Source organism: Parasteatoda tepidariorum, chromosome 9 (assembly GCF_982258835.1).
Source record: "Parasteatoda tepidariorum strain Cologne lab strain chromosome 9, Ptep-v5.0, whole genome shotgun sequence".
Classification (NCBI taxonomy): domain Eukaryota; kingdom Metazoa; phylum Arthropoda; class Arachnida; order Araneae; family Theridiidae; genus Parasteatoda; species Parasteatoda tepidariorum.
Window position 1 is genome coordinate 99,783,499 of NC_141763.1, and position 27,939 is coordinate 99,811,437.

Genomic DNA, 27,939 nt, shown 5'->3' on the forward strand with positions numbered 1-27,939 from the left:
TATGTAAGACCGATATTGGTTGTAAAGTGGCTGTAAAATATCGGGTGAATCAGAAAATTTTATACAGGAACAATATTGGTTGTAAAGTGGCTGTAAATTTCAGTTACACCCGACAATTGTACATATGACCAACATCGCGGAAATAATGGCTCTTTAAACCATTATTGAGCCAAGATTCATGAATATTGGCCCAATGAGGGCCCAAGTTATTTTGCTGCTAGGGTCATTTCGGAGTGAATAAACAGAAATGTTAAACTTATAGCAACAATTATAGAACTTATTGGTGGCAAACAATTATTCATTACAGTGTGGTCATAATAAAAATTAAATAACGTGGATAAAAAAAATCTTACTCTGTTGAATTGACAGGCCATAACAGCTTTTTCAAAATGAGAAGTAAGTTCAGATGCTAAAAGGCTTACTAAGGCATCAAAATTGCTCGTAGTTAAACTAGCCTAGGAATGACATAAAAAATACAATAAATGCAAAACCAATATATATTACGTGATGTTTTAAATAATAGTAAAAAGATAAAACATGTTATAAGATTCATAAATACATACTTACTTTAAGGGATTTTAGAAAAGTGTCTGTGCTAATTATAAAATTCTGTATAAAGGGCCTCATACCATCATTTGCTTCATATTGGGAAAATTCATCCTAAAATAAATAGGAAAAGTTTAATAAAAAGCTAATGAAATTTTTTTCCCCAGTTGCAGCAAAATTTGTAGTAAAAGATCTATATCTTAAAATTGTTTATACCTTTCTGAATTGCATAAATAGAAAAAAATAAGAAGGAAATAAAACGTCATTTAATTGATTTAGAGGGTATCACTATTCTATGTACAAGAAAATGCAACAAAGGAAAAAATGAAATGCAGGGATAAATAATTTAAAATTTTTATTTTACTCAAATTATGTTAAAACACTTAATACAGTTTAAATGTAAAAGGGACACAACAGTGATGAATTATGAAAGTATTTTTATAATATACGTCGATATTACATTTAATTTTAACAATATAGTTTTTACTAACATCTAGGGCCACATGAAACTTTTGAGAATTTTGCTAATAGGACTTTTTCAACACACCAAAATTTCATTTCAACAATAAAAAAAAAGTAACTTTAAACTTGTAAAAGGAGACCCATTTCATTTCTTTTATATTTTAAGTTGCTTTCTTGCCCCAGAAAATTCTCTTAACTGTAAAATAACACTAATAATTCAATTTTCACATGAACTCTATGTTAAGAAGGTTTCATTTTTTATAGGGAGTTCATGTTGCGTGTTAAGAGTTCATCATTTCTATAGAGTTCATTGTAAAAAGCTAAAACTTAAAAACGCTACACTCAAGGAACCAACTGATTTGATCAATGAAATATAATACCAACAAAAAATTTGTCAGTACAAATTATTGGTGTTGCCCCCCTCCCTTTTTCATGGTGGACGCTACAAGATTGGGGCTCAGACTGAGGGGGAGATAAGTGTGATTTGAATTACACTACAGAAAACCTTAATCTTTCAATATGTTCTGTGGTGATAGTAAAATTCATTATACCAGTAAGTAGAAATAAAAAAAGTTGCACACACATAGCATAAGAGTACTTACTTCAGTGATAATATGACTAGCGGACTGAAATGCATCAACCCAAGGTTTTATACGAGGTTTAACTACTGTTGAGCACAGGTGACTGCGACCATGACTGATGAGCTGCTGCAATTTGAAATTCACGGAAGTCAAATCCGATAAGCAGCTCTGAAATAGACAGTTCAGATTGTCAATATTAAAAATAAAAAATGACAGTATAAAAAAGTAACTGTAGAATTTTGCATTAAGAGAAATAAATAATTCAGATCATCAATACTAAAATAAAATAAAATGACTATTAAAAAAGTAACTGTAGAATTTTGCATTAAAAGAAATAAACAATTAAGATCAAAAGTAACTGTAGAATTTTGCATCAAGAGAAATAAACAATTCAGATCATCAAAACTAAAATAAAATAAAATGACTGTATAAAAAAGTATCAGTCAAATTTTGCATTAAAAGAAATAAACAATTTAGACCATCAATACTAATAAAATGATTGTATAAAAAGTATCAATTGAATTATGCATTAAAAGAAATAAACAATTCAGACCATCAATACTAAAATGAAACAAAATGACTTTAAAGTACAGTACAGAACCCATTATCCGGAAATCAGAAAACCGGAAAACCAACAAACCAGAACGAAATTCGATAAATTTTCCCGCCATTTAAAAAAAAAATTTTTTTTTCTCATAAGATTTTCAGATTTTTCTTTCTTTTTTGAAAGATGTTTATCTTACCATTATTTTGGAAATAATCATTAGTGTATTACTTCATCGTTTTTTCTTCTTTTTAAGATAATTTCCAAATATTTTTTTTTCCAGTTGGGTTTAACAATTAAAAAACGGCTTTTTGTAGCGATTCAGAAAACCGGAAAAATCAGTTATCCGTAATAGCGATGGTGCCTATCGTTCCGGATAATCGGTTCCCTACTGTATCAGGAGAATTTTGCATTAAGACACTTGTCATTGGAGATTGACCTAATATACTATAATAATAAATGAACAATCCAAAATTGGCCATTTGGTTCATTGTTTACAATCATCTTTAAATATATTCCAATTAGTAAAAAAATATTAAACTACCATTAAAAATATTAAACTACCAGTCAAATTTAGCATTTCAAACAAAAAGAAAGATAATGTGAAACCAGGTGTTAATCACAAAGACAAAACTGAAAAACATGTAAAATAAAATTGAATTCTTTTTTCTGTCCTTTAGATCAGCAGTTCTTAATTTTTTTTCGCTATGGAATCCTAAAGAGTCAACCTTCTTTTAGTAAAATTCTGAGACTTAGAAGAAATTTCATTAACAATTATAAAAAACATCAATCAACTTAAGACCCATTATCATAGCTGCCAACTCTACTGGATTTTCCAGTAGACTACTGGATTTTGCCAGTTTCTCCTGGTCTACTGGTTTATTTAAAATTCTCCTGGTTTTTGTACAATTTAGAAAATTCCAAAAATTGAGTAAGTTTCCTTAAAAAATCCCTTTTGAAATTAATTTTTTGTGCAGATTATTGCTTGAATAATTAAAAAGTATTACTAATACATAATGAAGTAAACTTCATTTATAGAAATCAATCCAAAACTTTTTTTGTTCTAAAATGTTCAGTTTATTTTTACTCACAGTAATCTTTTTAAATTACTTTTAAAAAATCTTTGAACTATGTTTGGTGAATTAAATGCCTATTAATGTTCAAAATTATGAGTAAACGTAATACATAACATTTCAAGTATGTTTAATGCCAATCATAACTATAGAATATTGCAGTTTTTCTACTTTGATGACTAAGAAAATCCCTAGAATTTCCTACTTCTAAAATATTTAGTACATTATGCAACAATTATCGTGAAATTTATACTATTTCGTAAAATCTACTGGATTTTTTTCTCTCTATGTTGGCAGCTATGCATTATTTATTTTGAAAAGATTTAATGAACTAAAAATTTATTCATTAAATAGAAAATATTTAATAAATGAATGAAGAATGAAATTTTTTCATCCTGTACTTTTAACAATACAAGTCTTAAAATTGGGTTTTATGTCGGACAGTTGAATCCTAAAGTGACATTATTCTAGTTCATAATTTGATTTTATTGAATGCATGAACTGAAAATGAAAGAGCTCAAAAGCTGATTCCGTTTAAATAATTGAAAAAAAGGAGAAAATAAGTGTTGAGAATAGTTTTCAGATCAATATTAAATAACTAGTGAAAACTTTATAAGATATACATTTTATTACATAGTTTCATAACGGATAATGTTGTTCTAACTCTGGAAACTTGTGACCTTTCCGCAGAACCCAAGAGTTCCTTGCAATCCAATTTGGGAGTCGCTACTTTAGATGATACTATGCGTAAACAAAAGGTACTTAATTCATGTAACAAAACTAAAATTGTTTAAAATTTATCCTTTGCAATTTTCTTTCCTTTTTTGTAAGAGAAAAGTCGCCAATCTTTGACAAAATAAGTTGCTCTCTAATGCATCCAGAGCCTTCAAACATCTTGACAGTAGATACAGCTTTTCTGCCAAAAATGACCCCAAAATGGTCGCCAAGTTGGCAACTGCTCACTGTTAATAGAAGTCCTTTTCCTATGCCTGTTAGTGTGGGTTCTTAAAATGCATAAAATCCCCAAGCTAAAATGTGGGTTTTTGGAAAAATGGTACATGATAAATATGGTTATTTCAAACAGAAAGATACAAGCAATGTATATTTTCATCTAAAGGATGTTCTTTTATAGTGTAAAGATCATAACCCTTTATTTCGTAACAGATTGATTCTTAAAGATAATGCTTTGTGCATTGTAATAAATTATGAATAAATTTTGCAAAAAAAATTTAACAAAACCAACATTTGATGTAATGGTTTTATGTCTTCATGTCACATACTGCTTAATTTCTTTTGTTATAAAACGAATGTAAAATGTTAGGAAATTAAAAACAATTTTTTTTTACAGATTGAATCAGACATTCTATTTTATTGTAATCAAGTGCTTTTATATACTTTTTTTAAGTAGAGTTATTGAATGCATATCAAGAGAAAAAAGTTGAAAGTAATGAAATCCTTATTAGATTATTTTACCATTAATTTGCTATGTCTTTTAGCTTTTTTAGAGCTTACTATTTTTGCTTACATGGTTACGATATTTAATTAGAAATTAAAGAGCTAAAAAGTACTAATTTATAAATTTTAATATTTCTAAAAAATAAAATTTCGTACACTGTTATATTAAAATTTTCAACCAATTAAAAAACAGAGGCAGAGAAAAAGGAAAAACAATAAAACAAAAAAAAAGACAGAGCTATCTGACATTCGCTGATAGGTTCTGTCCGGTGACATTAATCATCCTCAGCCATTTACTGCTTATTAGGGAATTGTTGTTTGCAAGAAGGGATAAATCTAAAAAGAGAAATTCACCAACATGTGACCCAGCCAAATTTTGAAATATATTAAAACTATTAGAAGAAAATAAAATATCTATTTACAACTCAAATATTGGTTTGTGATGCCTTGATTTTTTTCGGAATTGGCCGAAAATTGATATATAACAAAACAAATCAAAAAGTCCAAATTTAATCAGATTCATTATTTATTAGAGAGGGGTAAGAAATATTCAGATTGACATGTTGGAAAGAGAGGAAATACACACATGAAAATTTTGAGAATTTCTATATTAATATAAGTAATAGTTTTAAGTAGCATTACATCAAGTTTTGCTCCATCTTGGTCAGAAGCATGTGGGAACATTTTTCTAACTTCCTCCTATAAAAACAAACACAATTTTCAGTTATTTTTCCAATTCATACAATAAATATCATATAATGTCTAAAATTTACTTCTAAATTGCTTCGGAGAGTTCGAACCAATTCACATGCTACTTCTGCATTGTTCAATGTGACCTAATTCAAAAATACAAGAATTTTAATACCCAATAAAAAAGCAGTTATAAATAAATTTAAACAAAAATACAAGAATTAAGTACCCAATAAAAAGGCAGTTATAAATAAATTTAAGATTAGTCTACATTTTTGCAATAAAAATAACTGACATGTGAAAATAAAAATAACAAAAAAAAAAAAACCTTTTTCAACATTTTATTTTATAACCAGTGTTGAACAACCGTCCCAATTCTGAGTTCATGACAACCAATGTTCAACTCTGTAGCCTTGCAATTTTGAACCCAATCTAAAAGACAGGTCCTGGATCAAGTATTGTGAAAAATTTGCCTCTGTGGGATACTTTAGACAAGATTCATTTAATTTAATAACATTTAAAATCAAATTACAATTAAAAGGCATGATGTGATTGTTTTATATGGTACAATTTTTAGCTAAGTAAGGTTCTTTTTATTAATTTATTATGTTTTAGGTGCTTAATAATTTTACATAAAATAGGGATATTTTTAAATTAGTATTTATTGACATAGCACATTAACGATTTTTTTTGTTAGAATTGCATGGTTCCCACTCAATTTCAGATAAAAAAATTACCTGATTTTTCCAGGTATATCTGGTACATTTCTAAGAAAATCAATACCATATTTTATCTATATTATGCAATTTTTCCTCAGAAAACTTTGAATTTTTTAATATTTGTAATGCCAAATATTAGATATTGTGAGCAAAAATTTATAATAGAATGAGAATGGAATCGTGGAAAAGTTTCACTAAAATGTTGAATTTTATAAATGATTGTAGTAGATGCTAGAATTATTAAACTTGAATCTCAATGATTACTGTTACTGACTATTCTAAGACTGATTATTTTCCAGGTATGTTAAAGGAATTTTCCAAGATTTTTGTAAAAATTTGTAACTTTTCCAGATTATTCCCTTTTTTAAAGTAAAAATAAAATTCCCTGACAATTCCAGTTTTCCCTGACCTGTGCGAATCTTGGAATTATGCACAATTTTAAACAATACAAATTTGAAAAGTTATAAAAATTATTGAAGAGCATTATTTTTGATTTAAAGTAAGATCATTTATTGAAAATTTAATAATTACTTAATTATTTTTAACCATTTAATTATTTATTTTGTATATAACAGATGCATTAACATTGAGTTAAATTCTATGTTGCGCATTCGGCGGTGTGGATGAAGTACTTAATTTTTTTTTTGCTTATTAAAAAATGGTTTGATATGAAAACTTAATTATAATTCAAAAACCTACTATGTATAACCAATCCTAAGCCCATCTCATCACTAGTAACAATTGACATAAACATAATTCCTTATTTGCAAACAACAATTGAATCAGTGATTGATATTCCAAAACCAACAAAAAACTTATTATAAAAATGTCACCAACATTGACCGCTTCAATTTATGATGACACAACCTGATTAGGTAAAGAGAGCTTACCAGGAATTCAATTTTTGATTTATCAATGTCAGAAGACTGGATCTGTGGACTGGATTGAAAAACACTGTATGCTTGGCTGAAATCTAACATACTGGATGGAAATCCTAATTTCAATTTCTCATTCAAGTAGTCATGGAAATCAGTTTGAAGCAAAGAAATGGTGTTGTTCAACATCGCGCACACTATATCAGCACTGGAGCTTGAAATTGCTCTTCTATTAAGAAACTCAAATTAGATTATTGTAAAGATTGCAAAATATCCAATACATCTAACAAATTTAAAACCTTATAATTATTACAGTAGGGAACCGATTATCCGGAACGATCGGGACCATCGCTATTCCGGATAACTGATTTTTCCGGTTTTCTGAATCGCTACAAAAAGCCGCTTTTTTATTGTTAAACCCAACTAAAAAAAATTTTTTTTTGGAAATAATCTTAAAAAGAAGAAAAAACGATGGAGCAATACACTAACGATTATTTCCAAAATGATGGTAAGGTAAACATCTTTCAAAAAAGAACGAAAAAGTCCTAAAATTTTATAAGGAAAAAAATTTTTTTTTTTTATAATGGTGGGAAAATTTATCGAATTTCGTTCCGGTTTTTTGGTTTTCCTATTTCCGGATAACGGGTTCTATACTGTATTATGAATGGAAATTTTTTTTTTTATAGAACTAAATTTTATTCATGGATCAGGTTTTTGTGAGGCCAACACAAGTGGCATTTCTGCACCAAGGAAATGACATTGACTAAAATTAAAATCATTTTCATAATATCATGTACCTTCAATAACATTTTGAAGTCAATGGAGGTAATCCATAAGAGCGACCAACCTCAGTGAACGACTATTTCACCATATAACAGTGCCCCTGAGTGAGATCTTTCACTGTACAGTGGTTAGAGTTTTCTGCAGTTATTTGTGTAAATGATGTAAAATGATGTGTGTAAAAACAAATTTACTAATTATGAATGATAAAGCTATTTTAAATAAATTTTTATTTTTAAGTTTGTATTTAACAGGGTGCGTAGCCAAATCTTTGAATCAAAAATAAGCACTCTTTAAAAACTTTTCAAGCACTCAAAAAATTCATATTCAATCAATGATATTATTGAAAAATCAAAACTTTCTATAAACAGTTTTAGCGTTAAAAAAAACCCAAAAAGAAACGGGTGTAAATCGAAACAATCGGTACTTTCCCATATCACCGAGTGAATTCAACTTGGCCCTGAACTCAGAACAAAAGTACCTTTACCCCCTACGTCAAAAAAAGTGTTAGAAGTAAAATAAAATAAACAAGAACAAAATTAAAATAAATTAAAAAGAAAAACATTTCATAAGGATCTGATATTCTCTATCCGAATTAGAGCACTCGGGTTTCGGTTTCAAGTGTGCGCGCATGAGCAAGTCATAACGTGAGTATGACATGAAGTCCGCATGAATGATTAAGTAGCAAACTGCCCATTTTTCTTGAAATGCATGGGATCCACCAGATATCACTGACGGGAAAAAAAGTATTATTCGAAAAAAAGCACTTTTTAAAAACGCCAGTTGAAAAAAGCACCTTTCAAAGCTTTTAAAAACGAAATTCCCAAAAAAGCACCTTTAAATACTTTTTACAAACGCTTCGCACCCTGTTTAATTTTATATCATAAAAATTAGTTAGCTTTAAAAGATGAGAAGACGTTTGTTTAAGATGCTTGCTTTTATGTAAAATAATTTTTTTTTTCTAATTTTACTTTTAACGCTAAAGGCAAATTATTGATAGCATCGTCTTTAGTGCCTTGCAACTTGAGGTCCTTATTGCAACACGAGGTTGTAGCGCCAAAAAGAGCTCTCTAACTTGGAGTCTCACACAAATATTTTGAATGGATTTAAATCTACTTATTTGTTTCGTGAAATTCTTTGTTTTGATATTTTTTCGTGTTTTCTTATTTGACCTTTTCCGCATTTGGTGCAGATGTTGCTGGGAGAGGTTTTAATGGTTTCTCCTCAAGGTTTCTTTAACACAAAGTCTATGGGAAAAATTCTGCGCCTCCAAAAAGTGGCCGTAAATAGAGGTGGTCGCTACAAAGGATACATACATATACTTTCTGGAGGTTTCAAAGTATTTCTATTACCTTACCTTAAAGTAACAAAATATATGAGATATGAAAGAAATGCTTCTCCTTTGGTTAAATTAAAAAGCAATAATTTAGAATTTATTTTTCTACTATTTTCACCAATGGTTCAATAAAAAAAAGTAGAGACAAAATTCAGAAAATAATTTGAGTAAATAAGATTCAATTAAAGCTGTTTAAAAGATCTTACCTGAGACATTTTTTTGTAATGAAAAATACATCATCAAGCATACTTGAAGTGAGAGAATTTTCCTCAATTAAATCCATGTTGACTGCCTGTGACAGATATGAAGAAAAATCAAAATTATATATCAAAAATAAAATACTATAAGACATAAATGTAACCTGTTTAAAAAAAAAATTATACTTTTTGAATGGATTCCTTCATGAAATATTCTTCCATTGTCACATACGTCCCTAGCAGGTCATGCATTAATCGACTTAATTCACACTCCTTTAAAAATCGATTCAAACGCTGCTCTTCCTCTACAAAAATTAATAAATGAGTATTTGAATTTCAAAGTATGTTTCATACATTATTATTTATAAAATAAAAAGTTGGAGCAATTGATAAGTTTCCAAAGGTGAACATTTTCCAGCAAACTTAATGTTTCTGGGATGTTTGGCAAGTTTTTTTTTTAACTATCACCCCAAAGCTACATGTCAAAAACTTGCACCAAAAACTGTCAAAAATCAAACAAATTGCATTTATGCATTGAATTAGCAATATTATTAATAAATTAAATAGCACATTGCAAGTAGTGTTAACCAATACTACTTTTTTAAAACTACACACTATTTGTTGACAAAATGTTTTAAAAAATGTTCTATATTAACATACTTTACAGTAAAATAAACATAGAATATAAGCTAACTAAAGATCTGCTAGAAGCTCTATAGCAAGAGTCAGCACTTCAGACCCTGGCGAAATCTGGCCAGCGACAGCTAATGATTTATTGATAAGTTGGATAGAAAAACATATAATAATACCTTGATTTTATTTACTTGCTACGTAAAGCTTTACGTCCAGCTTAAAAAAATACTAATGAGAAATATGCAATTGTGATTTTTCACTGACAATAGCTTGTAATTGTAGACCAATTTTACTTATACCAATTATTAAATGAGATTTTATAACCGTCCTTGAACAGCTGACCCAATTTTGGGTTTGCAATTACTAATGTTCAATTGTCTTGCGATGTTCAATAATGCCTTGTAATTTTGAATCCAATCCTCCTGGAAATCCTGGAAATGTCTTGGATCAAGTCTTGGAAAAAATTTGCCTTCGCAGAGGACTTTTTGATGGAACTAACCCGCATTTGCGTTGCATGGAGGAAAACCATGACAACCTCCCACGGTTAGCTTGATGGCAAGGGGACTTTAACCCATGATCCATATACCACTAAGGATATTTTACGTCAGCCCACAGCAGGGGTTTGAAACCAGTTCGCCTCATTGGAAGGTGAACGCTCGATCCCCTTCGAGGAAACATGGTTCAGATTTACTTCTCACGGCTAAACGAGATTTAAGATGCTCATCAGTTAACTTGATTTGTAAAAATTTTTTGGGTACTTTACTTTGAAGAGCGTTTTCTCACACAAATAAGTAGTGTCAAAATTGGAAAACAGCCCATGAGGAAATTTACCCAAATTATCGAAAGCAGAACACTCTCATAAAATTCAGACAAAGATGAGTTTTGATATTTGTTTTCAATCGATAATTTCTGGACCTAGGGTGTCAATGCTAGAATCAAAAGAATTTCTTAAAAAACTTAATTTATTTGCATGTTTTTATTTGTTTTTTATGTCCAAAATCTAATATTTGTTTCTAGAAAGGCACTTTTTAAGTTTTTGGAATTTCAAATACTCAATAGCACAATACATAGAAACATCTCATTGTTGTCAAGGAAATCTTGGTGTTTTTTTTTTTTAAAAAAAGGAAGAAAAAAAAACTCCTCTAAACAATTTAAAATATGTGGCTTACCATTCTATTGCTCGAAACACTTTAATTATTCTACTAGGAGGTTTTTTTTCTTACCTTTTCTTTGTTTTTCATTAGGAGAGGAAATTTCAATATCTCCCTAAAATAAAGGCGGACACAATTAGGACATTTTTCATACTATCGACTAAAAAATACTTAAATTATTAAACTTTGTTTAATAAAAAGAAAGCATTGACAGAAACAAAAAATTAACATATGAATTTGTTATCATCAAATAGGCAAAAGAATGATACAACAATAGGAACAGTTATGCATTTTTCCTTTAAATTTATACAAACTGCTGCACTTTCACTCTTAGATATTACTATGGTAAAACAGTCTTTATTCAAATTCTGAAACTTTCAAGAAAAACTTTTACATAATGACGATATTTTTAAATTCTTAAACTTCAAGTTAAAGAACGAAAAAAAGAAATCATACTTTGTCACAGTTTGCAAACAAGACATTTTACTGAAATTTACAAGAAATAAAAAACTAAAAAGTTTTAGTTTTCATTGATTTTTCAAAACAAAAGCCAAATTGTACAAAAATAAGTAAATGAATAAAAAAAAACCTTCTCTTAAATAAAAAGTTGGAGTAGCTAAAAATAAGAATTGTGTACAAAATATTTAATGCTCAATGATGTTGTAATGCTATAATAGTAGATGGATGTCATTTATTCACATAAAATATAGTAAGTTAAAATATAATAAATATAAAATTATACTTCAACTAAGAATTGAAATAGTTCAGCAGCGCAAAAATTATTCCACAGTTTGTTAGCAATTGGAAATTGTTTGCAATTTGAATTTCAAATGAAGTTATATTTTGCGGTAAGTACAACTATATTTTAGCCATATTTTGAGTAAAATGTTACGTTTGTTATTATTAAGTAATAATTGTTCCTATTTAGTATGAGATTGAAGACATTTTGGTTTGTGGGATAGATGGTCTCAATCGTACTTATCAGTGGGACAGTATATCCCATTAGTGATAAAAATATAAGATAAATTTGAGTTTTTTTTTGGATTTTTTTTAATGGCAACTTCTGGTTTCTATAACTTCTGATCAAAATAATTAATTCTATGCATTTATATTATTTTCATTATTTATTTCTTTGCAATATACAGGTACATTTACAATATTCAAGACGACTGAGACACATTGTCCCAAGAGATTTCCGGGAAAAGTGGAAAACTTTAAACTCATAGAATACTTATTTTAATATATCAGCATTAACATAAACTGCTTTTCATACTTAAATAACAATCCTGCAAAAGTCGTGTTGAAAGAGTTAAGCCATACTGGAAGGGTGCAGAAAATTCTCAGAGCCTAATATTTCCCCAGGATACAACTTTTTTTAATTATTATTTCTTTTAGGTATAAAATTTTCTCCAAATTAAAATCATTTTTTTAAATAATAAATATCAAAATATATTGAAATAGTTTATAAAACTAAATTTAAGGTCTAACTGATTAACTTAAGGAATTCAAACTAATTAATAAACAAATTGACACATAAAGTTATCAATCAATCGTATAATAGTCATCGCATCAAAAAGTAGAGACTTAAATGCGCAAATTAGAACTACACATGTCATAATAATAACATATGAAAAATACTAAGATTGCAAAAAATGGTGTATAAAATAGCAGAAGTAAAATAATAAACAAGTTTGAAAATTAATAGTAATAACAGACGAAAAAACAAATGATTTTCATAAAATTGGCGCAAATCCAGTAACTGCAGCAAAAAGTGATTATTCAAAATGTGCATTTTGAATTTCATTTTTTGTAATAACATCGTATGAAATATCTCAGCCTCTTAAAAAACATGTGGATATCAATGGTAACAGTAAGAAATCAATCATAAAAATGGAATTGTTACATGAAAAAGCAAATAATCAAATGCATGATTTAAATTTTGAGTGAAGTAATAAACTGTATGAAAATTATCAGGATTTTAAGAAGCTATCAGAAAATTTGAAGCAGTATCTACCAAAAAATTTATTAAAACTCTGTATAGTTTTACGATGGAATCACTGTAAATCCTGAGTGCCAAGAAGTGACTACTCAAATCAAAGCAATAATACTTAAAATATCAGAATTCAATTTCAGTAATTTTTTATACAGAGAAAAATTTTATAAGGAGTGTTTAGGACATAGATGATACATAAAGACAATTCTAAAGGAGTAATATTGGTGTCTTAAAAATTTTGTCACAGACATGAGACCTTTTCGAAGTTGGTTAGTAATTTTTACATAAATGGATCACGTTAATCACTGGAGATATTTAACAGCATGTTGTATATAATATTTTTTATGTAGTCAAGATAAAACAAAATGTCTGCAGCACCATATTGTTGCACAATTTATTAAAGTTGTAGTGCTCGAAACACTTATTTTCGAGGACTATAACAAAATTTTTTAAATACATAAATATATCTTTTAACAAAAAAGCTTACAATGTATTTCAGAAGCTATAATACTTTTTAAATTTAAGATATTTTTTAAGTATTAAATTATATCACAAATTTCATATACATAATAATAATAACATATAAAAATAAAACAAAATAAGCTTACAATTTAATCACTCAATAGAAAAAGCTGCTCAGATTGTAGTAATAGAGAAAAACAAAATAAAATTATTCCTTTTCAAGTTAGACTGAATTTTAGAATTAATGGAAATATATGCTTGTTAATTATGAGATTCAGACTTCTCTTCACAAATAAATAAATTTCAAAAATGAACATCGTACATGCGAAAATAATCAGCAATAATGAGGCAAGAAAGATTGGATAAACACACCATAATTCTTCGTCGAATGAATCTGAGATAAAGCTGAGCTCGGGTACTTAAGATAGTAATTTCTGCTAAAAGGCTATCTAGTTCACGGGGATCAATTCTGAAAATACATTAAGACTTGTGAAAAAATGTTTCAGAAATGACATAAAATATTTACATGAAAAGCATTTAAAAATCTGAAAACACACAAAGGTCATTGTAAAATAATGTCAGGTTCACCATAAATACTATTCAATATTATTTGAAAACTACAGGATAAAATTAAGAGGTCATTACACAGTATTTGATTTTGACTATTTTGAATTAAAAAAAAGTATTATAAAAAATTGACTCATCTAAAAAATTTTCGGAATAATGTAGCTGAAAAAAACTTAAATTTAATAAAAAAATTATTGAATATTTTTTTGTTTGTATTTTAATTGTGAAAAGATACAGTCATGCTACGAAATTTTAAGAACAACCATGGAATGATTCCAAACCAAAGGCATTAAAAAAAAATGAATAAAGATAAAGATTGTTGGAAAACTTAAATTTAAATAAAAAATTTAATAATTGTTTTTGAACATTTTAAAATCTCAGCAAGAAAGTTTTTTTATAAACATTTTCTAAGGTCACCTATGATTTTTTCCAAATCTTAAATTTTTTTATGAAAAATGTTACAAATTCACACTAGTACAATATCTTCATGAAGTAATAATATATTTGGCTGATAAATTTTTTCTATCTGATACTGTAGTTTGTTCGTAATAGTCTCAGAAAATCAAAAATATTTTTTGATTGTTATATAAATTATTAGTCAAAAACTACATGGATATGAGTGTAAAATTTAATACCTTTCAATTGCTCTGTGGGGATATTTATTTAACTGTTGAATACAGGAAGCCTGAAAAATGTAAAAACAGATAATTAACTATCAGATAAGTGAACTTAATAAGATAATTGTATTTTTATGATATTAGAGATGTATCGTGCATTGGATAGAGGCAAGAATAAATTTAAATTAATTCCACGAAAAGAATTTTTTTTTTGTTAGCTATATGCAACGTAGTTATTGTAGGCCTTTAAGGTACATGAAGTGGGATTGTTTTTGTTTTCTAGTGGCGCCATCTATTGCCAAGAATTCGCCTTCTACCACAACCATACGTCACATCTGTCAATGTAGTTATTGTAGGCCTTTAAGGTACATGAAGTGGGATTGTTTTCGTTTTCTAGTGGCGCCATCTATGGCCAAGAATTCGACTTCTACCACAACCATATGTCACATCTGTTTATAGGATGGATCCATTCATATATAGATTGTAATTTTCACCAGAAAACCATCAATCTTCAGTCCAGTATCCCCTGAAGTATAATTTGTTATGGGAACATGGAGGATTTTGTGACCTGACAGATTTAACGTGTACTAGTCACCATTTACTACATGTGAGTCTTCGGCCGGCTAGATTTGAACTCCGGTTTTCATGAACGAGAGTCCGGAGCTCTACCAACAAGCCAAATGCAATAGATCAATATTTAAAATAAAACATATGCTTAGTTAAGCAATGGCTTAGTTAAAGCAAGTGTTTTAAAAAAAATAGTGAATTTAGTAATATAATTTATATGATAACCCACATAATGCATTCCGTTTAGTAGTATACTCTTTCTACAGTGGAATTCTTATTATGAGAAAAAGTAAACGCAAAAAAATGGCCTAAATTGTTGCAAAAATAAATTTTTACACTATTTTAGAGTTCCTGCATCTATTGTTATTAGAAATTTGCAAGTCTGATTAGTTGAGAGCCAAAATTTACCCAAAATAAATTAAACAAAAATTTTACTGTAGAATTAACATAGTGGGATCAAAAAGATATCTTTATCAAATATAATCTTAAAACTATAGGTATGCATTCTGAAAATTGAACTTTATTAACCGCTGCTGTTTTTGCCTAGATATGTAAGAAACAATTAGACAATGTTTCAAACTTAGATATGTTACAAGGTATTAGACAAATATATATAAAAACTTGGAAATTAAATTTTTTTAATTTAACTCCATAAAAGCTCCATTCAGACACTTTAATGCCTGAAATAAGATAAAAACCATTCCAAAATATTAATTAATAACCTAACAAATTGGGAATTGGTGTTTGCATAATTCTACAAAGATTATTATGGTTAAATAAAGTCTCAAGGATACATTTCAGCACCATCCTCTTTTTTTAAATTTTTAAACAAGTTAAAATAACTATTAAGGATCCAAAAGACATAGTTACAGTCAGATAATATCTTTTTCTGTTTGTCTTCTTCACTAGAAGCAAAAAGAGCTTCAGTTACAAAATATATTTTCCCTGAAGTTCTGTTTTGTATTCTTCAATAGAAGTAAAAAGAACTTCAGTTACAAAAGATATTTTCCGTGAAGTTCTGTTTTGTATTCTTCACTAGAAGCAAAAAGAACTTCAGTTACAAAAGATATTTCCACGGAAACAAAAATACTTGAATGTTGCTTTCAATGAATTTTGCAACTAAGTGACTCATCTATACTTAACCTCTATACAAAAATATTACAAATTATTTAACATGATAAAACTGGATACAAGAAAGTTTTAAAACTGATCGAACACTTTTTTTTTAAAAGAAGGAAATGTTAGAATTCCATTACCTTTTTATTAAAGTCTCTTTGCATTTTAAACTCTTCCAGGACACGCTTTATCTGTCTGTCACACTCTTTTTGAATAATTTCTATCACTGAAAAAAGCTTTCCAGGACCTAAAAACATTGTTTAAAAAGTAAGCTAAAAAATATGAATAAAATTAAAATAGATAAGATATGAAAATTAAAAATACAGGATAGTTGTAATCATAATTTATGGTAACTTAAATTGTGATGGAAATTAAGCTGAATGTAAAATAATGGAAATTAAAACAAAATCAATGATAGATAGAAGAGATAAATCATGGTACAGTGCCTGCAACGTCCATTCCAAGAATATTTGACTTTATAAAGCAGCTGATTTAATAAACTGAGATTAATAATTTTTAAATTAAACTTTACTAACATTTCATTTTTACTGAATTTACATTTTAATTAAACAATAGGTATAATTTGAATTTACAGAAGTGTTTAAAAAAACTAGCATATTTATTTGATTAACAAAATTTAAAAAAAAGATTCTACATAATTTGAAATTTTTCGCAACATGCAATATTTCTTTTTCTTTACTGTAAAGTTCATTTTAAAATCTCAAGCACTTTTCTGATATCATTGAAGGCAGATTTAGTTTATTAAATGAGTGATAATCATTGACGTTGAATGATGATAGGCATTCTATAACTTTTCTTAAATTAATAAACAGCTTTAATTGCATTCCTTTATACTATGTGCTTCATATATTTCTATAATTATCACCTTCCCATTTTTTTAAGAATCGCAACACACACCTGTAACTTTGTTTATAGGAGGCACAATGATATTTGTTATTTATATGCTTTCAAAATGTGAGAAAATAGAAAATTCTAATTATTCAGAAAAAGATGAGTTTTTAATTGTTTTAAACATCTACAGTATAAAATTCAAATTTACAAAACAAGTATAATTATTTTACAAAAGGATGATTTTTAGCATATTTTTAAATTGCAATGATTTTGCTCTAGCAGATTTGATTTTTTTAAAAAGTGGCTGATTTTATAAACTAGTGATTTTATTAGTGGTGGTCACTGCGTTGAAAATTTTTGCTCTTTAATATTTTTTTTTTACATTCCTTTTCACTCCGAGTTGGAGTATTGGGCTTCTATCATAGCTTTTTATCTCACTCTATTTGTGGCCAGATAATTTGCCTCTTTTCATGTCTTTTCTGTTGTTTCCAATTTGCTTACAATAGACACCAAGTATTTTTGGGTCTCCCTCTTTTTTTTAACTGCCCTGAAGGTTCCGATCAAAAACTTGTTTAAAATTTTTAGGTTTACGTAGAACATGATGAATCTATTTACGTTTATTAATTTCCAGATCAATTGGTTTCTGTTTTGCTTTTCTAAGGATTTCAGCATTATAAATTTCATGGAAGGACTTGATATGCAAGATTCTTCTTAAACAGTTGTTTGTTAATAAACACTTCAAGTTTTTCCATGTTATTTTTATTGCAGTGCCATTTCTCAGATCCATATAGTAGGACAGATTTAACATTAGAATTAAAAATTCTAATTTTTGTTGAATTTGTTTTTCCAGAATTTATTGAGAACAGCATAACTGCTTCAAGCTTTGTTCAATCTATTTAGTATATTTTTATCGGGAATTTTAGCACACTCACCATAATAGGTCTCTACCAAAGGCTGGTGTATTTCAATAACACGGGCAATTCCTTCAAACAAAAGAGTTGCTGTGTCGGCATACTTCACAGTCCATCTCACATCAGACTGTGAAACACCCTGGGATAGTTTCATGTTCTTTTGAGATTTCTCTGCAATCTATTACGGAAAAAAAATTAACAGTTAAAAATAAACTTAGTTTGGATAATGCAACCTTTTTTAATGCTTAGTTTAGAGAATGCAGATTATAAACATAAGCAATGCAGATTATGTAATAATCAAGAAAGTATGGTAATTTGATAAAGAACAGCATATTAATTATTGATCACAAAACTGGAAAACTTTTATGCCCACATATTAATTAAAAACATTGTTTATAAAAACTACAACACATATATTGTTGGTATGTAGCTAAATGTGATCAAGGCAACTTTCAAAAATGAGATGTTATTACTAAGTCATTTAATAGCTCGTTAACGTTTGAAGGGAAAAAAATCCAAGTCAACATTCATAGCTTTAGGCAGTATATTCACACTATGTAGATTGATTTGGACTTCCTTCTTCACAAAGGTAATAGGCAAGAACACAACTTAAGTACAATTTCTCTCTCTCTCTCTTTTCTTCTTCTTTTTGCTAGTTAGTGACTAAATCACTTTTGGCTGTATATCTTACAATACATAAAAATGGCATCACAGTTTTCCACTGTTATCTGCATATTCTTATTGGTCAGAAAAACACATGGTGGGATCCAGATTTTTCTCATTCATTTCCATAGTGCAGTGATTCTCAACCACTGTGCCGCGGCACTTTTGTGTGCCTTCAAATTCTTAAAATGTGCCGCCAAATATTAAAAATGATACAATAAAAATTATAATGCTTTTTTTTATTATGAGTAAAGTTTAAATTAAAGATAAGTGTATATATATGTTTACTTTTTATAATTCTTCCACGCTTCAACTGCGTGAACATCTTTGTCGGCGATTGTCTTGTCTCTGACAATCTTAAAATAAGATGGAAGTGCTTAAATTGTATATGACAAGCAATTTTAAAAAATGCTGTAAGAGCTGATCATTAAAGTAAGCTATGAAATAAATAAACAAATTAACAAAGGATAACTAAAAAAACAAATATATAAAAAAACAAATTAACAAGGGATAACTAACAAAAATTAAGCTAACAATTAATAATTAGCAAAAAAACTAGTTAACGAGAAAACACAAAAAAATGACAATTAATGTAAAAAAAAAAACTACCAGTTAATAACTATAGCAAACAAGCTAACAATTAATAACTAGCAAAAAAATAAAAAAATGCTACTAACTAATAAAATATTGGTCGAAAGAAATAATTAATCCCTTAATAACCGTGCTTTTGTAATATATATTATTTCATTTCCCATTCAAAATTATTATCACAAACTATTTAACACAGTGTAAAATAGGTAATTAAACAACTTTTAATCTAATTTTTTTCATTGTGTGCCGTCAAATTTCGAAATCGTTAAAAGTGTGCCGCAACAAATAAAAGGTTGAGAATCACTGCCATAGTGTTTTGGATGTCATCAGCATAAAATTAATAAAAGGCAGAGAACAGGGGACTTAGCCCCCCTAGTGTGAAATAAAAAAACAAGGAAGTTCTTAAAACCTTGGGTTTTGGAATAACAGCAATTTTAAAAGATTTTAATAAAAAAAAGTATCATGTTCGAATTTTCGTTTAGAGAAACTAGCAATGTGCTTTTCTTTGATAAAACTTTAAGAAATTAGATACCTTTAAAAAACTGTTCTGAAATATCACAGCCTCTAAGCATATTTGCACCTGATGCATAATTCTGATATTATTAGTAAAAAATTAATTAAAAATACGAAACATACAGACATTAAAAAGCACTTCGCAAAAAGTGAGAGCTGACAGTGAGCAACACTGTTAAAGGCACTTAATTCTAAACTCCATTGATAATTAGGTTATATGCACTAAATATTCACTACTTATGCGATGTACTTTGCTATTTTAATCGCAACATAATAACTTTTTCATTGAATTCTTTGGACATTGGACGATCTTAAACAATTAATAAAAAAATACTTTTGTTGCATGCACTACATTATTTAGACAATCCTATACTTCACATGTAAAAGAATGACATTTTGTTACAGAAATATTTCATAAAAACAAAAGAAAATTAAATATTTGAAAAAATATTTTAGGGACAAATAAATACGTTTAAAAGAATTGACTTTAATCTATTCTCGTTATAAAACAATTGCATGGTTTCATACCTGTTGGATATGCATCAGAACAATAAATTGTTTCTTCCAGAAATCTTTGAGATAATAAAGTACAACTTATCTATTGCTGCTTTTTGTTAAGAATATTATCAAATAAATGCACTATTTAAATTTTATACTCATATTTTAATTTGTTAACATCTAACTTTAAAAAAAAAAATTCTTCTGGTGTTACATCGATTCAATTGTATTACCATTTTGGTTGGGAATTTTTTTTCTTTCTTTCCTTCAGATATAAAACTTGTTCAATCTTGTCACTAGACAGAATTATAAATTTACTCTTAAAATTTTTACTGTGTCCCACTTCCTAAAAACTGCCGTCAACCATTATTACAAAGGATTGAAAAAGTTTAAAGATTAAGCTTAATTAGGAATAAAATTAATAAAACAAAAACATTTCTTCGTTTATTAGAAATATAAATGTGGCAACATATACCTGAGAGCAGAGATAGGTTGAAAACTTTTTTAGTCCCTCATTGTGTTGATTGAGAAGAGGGAAAATTTTGAAGAATCTTTCCACTGAAGCAACATCTTCATCTCTAACAGCCTCATCAAACTTCCTCATCACTAAAGCTTTCAGCTGATTTTCTGCATCATGAAGACGCTCAAAAGCCTCATCCAATGTGCTACCTAATCATATTTATAGAGAAAAAGTTTACATTTTTTTCTTTCATAATTCCTGATTAAAACAACAATTTGAATAAAATTAATAATTTGAATAAGATTAATAATTGAAGAGGGAATAGCAGTTATGAACCAAAACATTTAAGGCTATGTTTGTGAAAGAAAATACTCAAAAAATTTATGACAAAAAATTACACTATTTAATTTTATAACGGTCGTTGAACAGCAGACCCAATTTTGGGTTTACGACTACCAATGTTCAACTCTGTAGCCTTGTAATTGTTATTACCCCTTTTAATACATTATACTTTATTTCAATTCAATATAAGATAAAAAAATTTTTTGGTTTGCAGAAGTTCATTTAATAACGAAACATTTGATTACATGTAATTTATATACTAACAAATTCTTTTTTATCAACATAAAATTCTACAAATATGAAGGAGAAAAATAAAATTTAAATAACTAATATTTATTAATATTTAAATACTAATTATTTAATAACTGAAATACATGATAGCATGAAGTTTATAATCTGAAAAAAAATCTTTGTCAATCTATAATCCTACAAATATAAATAATAAACAGCAATTAATTAGTAATTAATGGTAATTAAAGATTAAGGTTTAATAATATGGTACAACCTTCATTACTATCTGCAGCAGATCTTTTAAGAACAGTTTGATCCAAGCTTAAGAAACGATGAATATGAGCAGCAGCCTAGGAATGCAAGATATATTTTTATTGCATATGCAAAATTGAACTTAATTAAATTGAAATTGAACTCAAGATAAATTAATCATATTAATCTGTTTAGCATCGTAAACATATTTATAAAAGAATCTTGATTATCTGACGCCTACAAACATTTATGTCAGAAAATTGAAAGTGTCAGATAATCAGAAGGCCTTTTTAGACTCAGGGAAAAAAAACACTTTTTTACATTTCTTTTATAAATATAATTGATACAGTATTGCATTTTGTTGATTTTACAGAATCTCTGTAATATGGCACAAGAGCCTTAAAAGCAATAGTAATTTGGAACTTTCTTTCTACTTAATGTTTCAACATCCTAGGTTGGGCCTAAGCCTTCTCAAGCTTCTTCCCATTAGTGTTTCTCAATTCTTGGTCCCTAAGAATAGGTTTTTTTCAAATCCATCGATCTATTTTAGATTTGGCCAGCTTCTTCTCCATGTGCCAACTGGTCAGGAAGAGCAGACCTTCTTTGTGGTACGTACTTCGTCTATTTTAACAACATGATCTCTCTACTAGCAATAGGGTACTACTGCAATTATATACTATTATTATTAATTTTCTAGTAATTAGGAATTATCAACTGCAAAAATGATGAAACATGTGTTGGAATGCTTTTACAGGCCTAAGAGAGGTTACACGCAACTGAAGTGTCATATGTACACACGTCTGATAATTAAGAGTTTTACTGTATCCGTTCAATACAATTCTGTATTATTACAAAAAACTGTTACAAGAAATCAAAAATTTCTTTATAGATTTTTATCCAGAACAATAAATCAGGTTTCTTCATTGCAGCAAAGGAGAAAATCTCAATCATTAAATATTTAATATTTAGAGTGGAACCAAGATTATTTGACCTCTGATTATACGACACTTCAACAATCCAATACTCTTTCTTATATGCTTAAAGGCATGCAAGTAACATTTTCCATACAATAATCTAATTACATTTGTGATGATGAATGTGAAACCAGGTACTAGGTAGATTTCAGGTATTGAAAATTAAAATTTCATAGAAAACAAAAATTTATCAATGATTTTAAATAAAAGTTGTTTTAAGCATTAAAATGACTGCAAAATCTTCAACTTTATGTTCCTAACACCTAATTATATGCAAATAGAATGGTATATTAATTTATGGTAAAAAAAAATAAAAGTGTTTTTTTTTTAAAAAAAAATTTTTTTTTGTTAAAGCCATTACATATTTTAGGCTATTTTACTTCAACATCAATACACCTAAGCAATTGAAGAAAAAAATCCTCTATTATACACCAATCTTGATTTTTCCACTTAATTCTGGTTTTGACAATTTTAGTATATTTGAAGTAAAACTTTATTAACATGTGGTGATAGGTTCGCCGCTCATCGTAAAATCAAGTTTATTTCATATTGTTATCTGTTTGTCTTTAATCAATTGTGTTTTTACTTATTTTGGAAGTGAACTGAAATAAGAGTTCTGATGTCATCATATTAGAATTGTATAAATACCAGCACGCACATGACAGCCTGTCAGTATTTCTCTCATCACCTGCTGTGATGATGCTTCTTGTAAATCAAACCAACTTGTATATAAATGTAAATATGTTTAATAAAATATTAGTAACTCAAAGGAGCTATCTTCGCTTACTTCAATGGTGACCCGGATGTCTGACGATACAAGCAACTTTCATTTTTCATCATCGAATTAATAGGAAACTGCAACTATGGCGGAATCGTCTGCAGTAAAAATTCCCATCTTCAATATCTCTGATCCACACCTGTGGTTCCATATGGTCGAAGCAACTTTCCAGCTTGCGACACCGAAGCCGATTACGGAAAGCAAAACAAAGTCTAACTACTGCCTCGCCCATCTTCCTCCTGAAGTAGCCGCAGTTGTAAGGGACGTCATTATAACTCCTGACGTAGACGATCCTTTCAAAAAGCTGAAAGAAGAAATTATTGCACGCTGCGGGGAAACAAAGTCCCAGGAAATTCGACGTTTACTCTCCGGAGAGCAACTAGGAGATAGAAAGCCTAGTGAACTCTTGCGCACTATGCAGAGAAGAGCTGAATCCCACAAAATCTCAGATTCACTACTTTTAGAACTATTTCTAAATCAGCTACCGCAGCATGTTCAGTCGATATTGGCCGCAATCCCTTCACTGAATTCAACAAGAGCTGCAGAAATCGCTGATAAAATAATGGAAGTGTCAACTTCAAGTGAAGTTAGCGAAGTTTCTTCAAACCAACAATGCACCTTTGAACTTTTAGAAGAAGTTAGAGCTCTACGAAAGGAAGTAGCAGCATTGCGGACACGTAGCAGGTCTCGCAACCGGAATTATGCACAGTTTCGTAATCGTCAAAGCCAATCCTCATCTCCACATCGAAACTCCAAAATGTGCTTCTATCATCGGAAATTTAAATCTGATGCTCGAAAGTGTGTCAAACCCTGCATCTACCAGAAAAACCAAGAAAGGCAGGAGTGAATGCGACTAACATCTTGCCTCCAACAAATTGTCGCCTTTTCGTTAGAGACAGACAATCCAACAAACAATTTCTAGTGGATACCGGAAGTGACTGCTCAATTATTCCAGCAAATAAAAAAGAAAAAACTCTTTCTCCGATTCAGATTTTTAAAGCTGCGAACAATACCATCATAAAAGTATACGGTAAGAAATTGTTAACTTTAGACTTCGGTCTTAGACGAAAGTTTAATTTTCCATTTTATATTTGTGATATAACTAATCATATTATAGGTGCAGATTTTTTATACTATTTTAATCTTAAACCTAATATTAGAAAACGTTGCTTAAATGATATTACTACTAATTTAAATTCTCATTGTATTTGTAAAACTTCTGACATTATTTCAATTAAAACTGTTCTTGGTGAAAATTTTTATGAAAAATTGTTAAACGAATATCCTGAAATAACGAAACCTATTTGCTCAGACCAAATTGTTAAGCATAATGTTGTACATCATATAGAAACTTTTGGTTCACCAGTTTTTGCTAAACCTCGGCGTCTAGCGCCCGATAGGTTAAAAATAGCAAAAATGGAATTTCAACATATGTTAGATTTAGGCCACATGCGCCCATCCAAAAGTAATTTTTCATCACCTTTACATTTAGTTCCCAAGAAAAATAGGTTGGACTGGCGTCCAGTAGGTGATTATCGAGCTTTAAACGCTCAAACTGTTAAAGATAAGTATCCAATTCCTAATATTATGGATTTTACTAGTGAACTACATGGAACTAAAATATTTTCTCACATTGATTTAATTCGAGCTTTCCATCAAATACCTATAGCCCATGAAGATGTACATAAAACTGCAATAATAACTCCTTTCGGATTATTCGAAAGTACTCGTATGCAATTCGGACTTTGCAATGCAGCCAGTACTTTCCAACGCTTTATTGACGAAGTAACTAGAGGCTTGGAAGGCGTTTACGCTTTCATAGATGATATATTAATAGCTTCCGAATCTCCCGAAGAGCATATAAAATATTTAAAATCACTTTTTGATAGACTGCAGTATTTCGGTTTAACAATAAATCCCTCTAAATGTTTATTTGGTCAGAATCAGGGTTGGCAGGTTTTTGACATGTGACAGTTTTTGACAGTTTAAACCATGGTTTAAACCGTCACGTCAAAAACCTCACTGTCAAAAATGTCGAAAATGTCAAAAACCTATATTTATATGTGAAATTTAATTAATACATAAAATTTATATAAAGGATAGTGTTTCTAAATATGTTCTAGAAAAAATAAATTTAAAATTTTGAAGAAACACTTATATTTTGAATAGTAACCAAAATCTTGTACTTTTGAAAGCTCACATCTTTTGTAATATTATGTATTCATTTTCATGTGTTATTGAAAATCTGCAGTGATATTATTAAGAAATTTATTTATAACCAAATTTAGTGTATAGTATAGATTATACTAAAAATTAGACATTTTTAAAGATAAACATTAGCAGTTTTGTACATTAGACATCTTTTAAAGAAAAATCTTTTTAATATTCTTTTAAATTTTCTTAATAATCTTTTTAACATAAGACAATACAAATTTAAGTGCTTTCTGTTAAATACACAGAGTAGTTAGTGTCGATTTACAGTATATTCAGCCTATTCATTTACTATGCTGAAAATTTAGTTTATCCAAATACTTGTGAATTTCATTTTGCTGAATACTATATACATAGTTTTGTTGAATATCTAAATATTCAGCTGTTGAATAATTACTTCTTGCTTTCAAGATATGCATTATTTGTATTCTTAATACAAGTGGGGGAAAAAATTAAGAGGTAAAAATTGTTTCAAAATGATAAGTGTAATAATTATAAATAAATATAATAAACAATATGAATTATGTTTATCATTATTCACAAATATAACTACTTTTAAATTCAAATTAACATACTGGATAATAAAGGTATTAGGTATAAGATTAAAAATTTTTTTCATACACTTGTATCAAGTTTGTATTTATACAACATAACTTGTAAGTTCCTTATAAATATTAGTTATATGTTCCTTATATGTCAAAAATGCATAGTAATAAACTTTTAATTTTCTTAAGTATCAAAAAAAAAATTTTTTTTTTTCAAAATATAAATATTTAAAAAATTTTGTGCAAAATTTTTCTGCATATGCATTTGAATATAAATTTCTGAGATTTTAAATCTGTTATTTTACCTTAATTTTAATTAAAAAAATATTTTAAAACCTGCTGATAGTATAATTAAATTTCAATATAATGCATGGCAACTGTTGGTAGTTTTGAAGCTTATATATTTTTTTGGCAAACTTTAGTTTTTGACATTTTTGACGGGTTTTTGACGGTTTAAACCAGTATTATACCCTTGTCATGTCAAAAACCACTTTTTGACGTCAAAAACCCAACCCTGGTCAGAATAGTTTAAAATTTTTAGGTTTCAAAATTTCCGAAAAAGGTATTGAACCTTTAAGTGATCGCGTTAATGCAATTCTAAATTTTCCAAAACCAAATACGATTACTCAATTACGTAGATTTCTAGGATTATTTAATTTTTATAGACGCTTTATTCCTAATGCAGCTCATATTTTATCACCTTTAACCAAGTTTTTAGAAGGACAACGAAATATTAAGAAATCTAACAAATCATCAAAAAAATCTGATTTACCGTTAATTTGGACCGATACTTCAAACAAATCTTTTTCTGATGCAAAACAAGCAATAGTCGATGCAACTCTATTAAAATATCCAAAACCTGGTGCTAATTTAAGTCTGTGGACTGACGCGTCTGATTTTGCAATCGGCAGTTCTTTAATGCAATATCAAAATAATGAGTGGGAACCAATTGCATTTTTCTCAACAAAATTAAATAAAAGTCAGCAAAATTGGTCAACATACGATCGCGAATTAGTGGCAATATACGCGTCAATAAAAAAATTTCGTCACATGCTTGAAGGTAGAAATTTTACTATTTTTACTGACCAAAAACCTCTAATTTATGCGTTTAAACAAAAACCTGAAAAATGTTCCCCACGCCAATTCAGATATCTTGATTATATTTCTCAATTTTCAACTGATATTAAACATGTAAAAGGAAAATCTAATTCAGTTGCTGATACTCTATCGCGAATAGAAATAAATGCAATTTCAAAACCTCCATTTATAGACTTTAAAAAACTAGAACAAAAACAAAATGAAGATTTCGAATTAAAAGAAATATTAAATTCAAATAATTCATCTTTAAAATTAGAAAAACATTACTTTTCTTTGGAAGATGTTAATTTAATATGTGATTTTTCAAATAAGTATCCAAGACCTTTTATTCCAAAATCATACAGGCAAATTATTTTTGATAATTTACATTATTTTTCTCATCCTGGAATATATTCAACTACGAATTTAATTTCTAAACGATTTGTGTGGCCCAACATGAAAGTGGATATCAAAAATAAAGTTCGTTCTTGTGAGAAATGTCAGCGAGCTAAAGTTTTTCAACACACTAAAGCTCCTTTTAGTACATTTGCTCAACCCGACGCAAGATTTTCCCATATCCATCTGGATTTTATTGGCCCACTTCCTATTTCTGAAGGTAAGCAATACTGCCTTACAATAATAGATAGATTCACGAGATGGCCAAAAGTTATCCCTAC

The 27,939-nt window shown here is 28.5% G+C and overlaps 1 protein-coding gene across 1 annotated transcript in view; it reads right to left on the reverse strand.

Moving 5' to 3' along the window:
• The window catches only part of Cog4 (conserved oligomeric Golgi complex subunit 4), a 55,916-nt gene that overhangs the window by 18,833 nt on the left and 9,144 nt on the right, over positions 1–27,939 (reverse strand). Inside the window, exons 5-19 of the mRNA XM_016067278.4 lie at positions 21,700–21,775; positions 20,868–21,061; positions 18,149–18,305; positions 16,505–16,611; positions 14,700–14,749; positions 13,870–13,966; positions 11,115–11,157; positions 9,445–9,563; positions 9,268–9,353; positions 6,961–7,174; positions 5,435–5,497; positions 5,304–5,360; positions 1,611–1,757; positions 568–660; positions 354–455 (exon numbers count right to left, since the gene is read on the reverse strand). Coding sequence (XP_015922764.1) covers positions 354–455; positions 568–660; positions 1,611–1,757; positions 5,304–5,360; positions 5,435–5,497; positions 6,961–7,174; positions 9,268–9,353; positions 9,445–9,563; positions 11,115–11,157; positions 13,870–13,966; positions 14,700–14,749; positions 16,505–16,611; positions 18,149–18,305; positions 20,868–21,061; positions 21,700–21,775 — 1,605 coding nt within the window. The remainder of the gene's footprint in view (positions 1–353; positions 456–567; positions 661–1,610; positions 1,758–5,303; positions 5,361–5,434; positions 5,498–6,960; positions 7,175–9,267; positions 9,354–9,444; positions 9,564–11,114; positions 11,158–13,869; positions 13,967–14,699; positions 14,750–16,504; positions 16,612–18,148; positions 18,306–20,867; positions 21,062–21,699; positions 21,776–27,939) is intronic.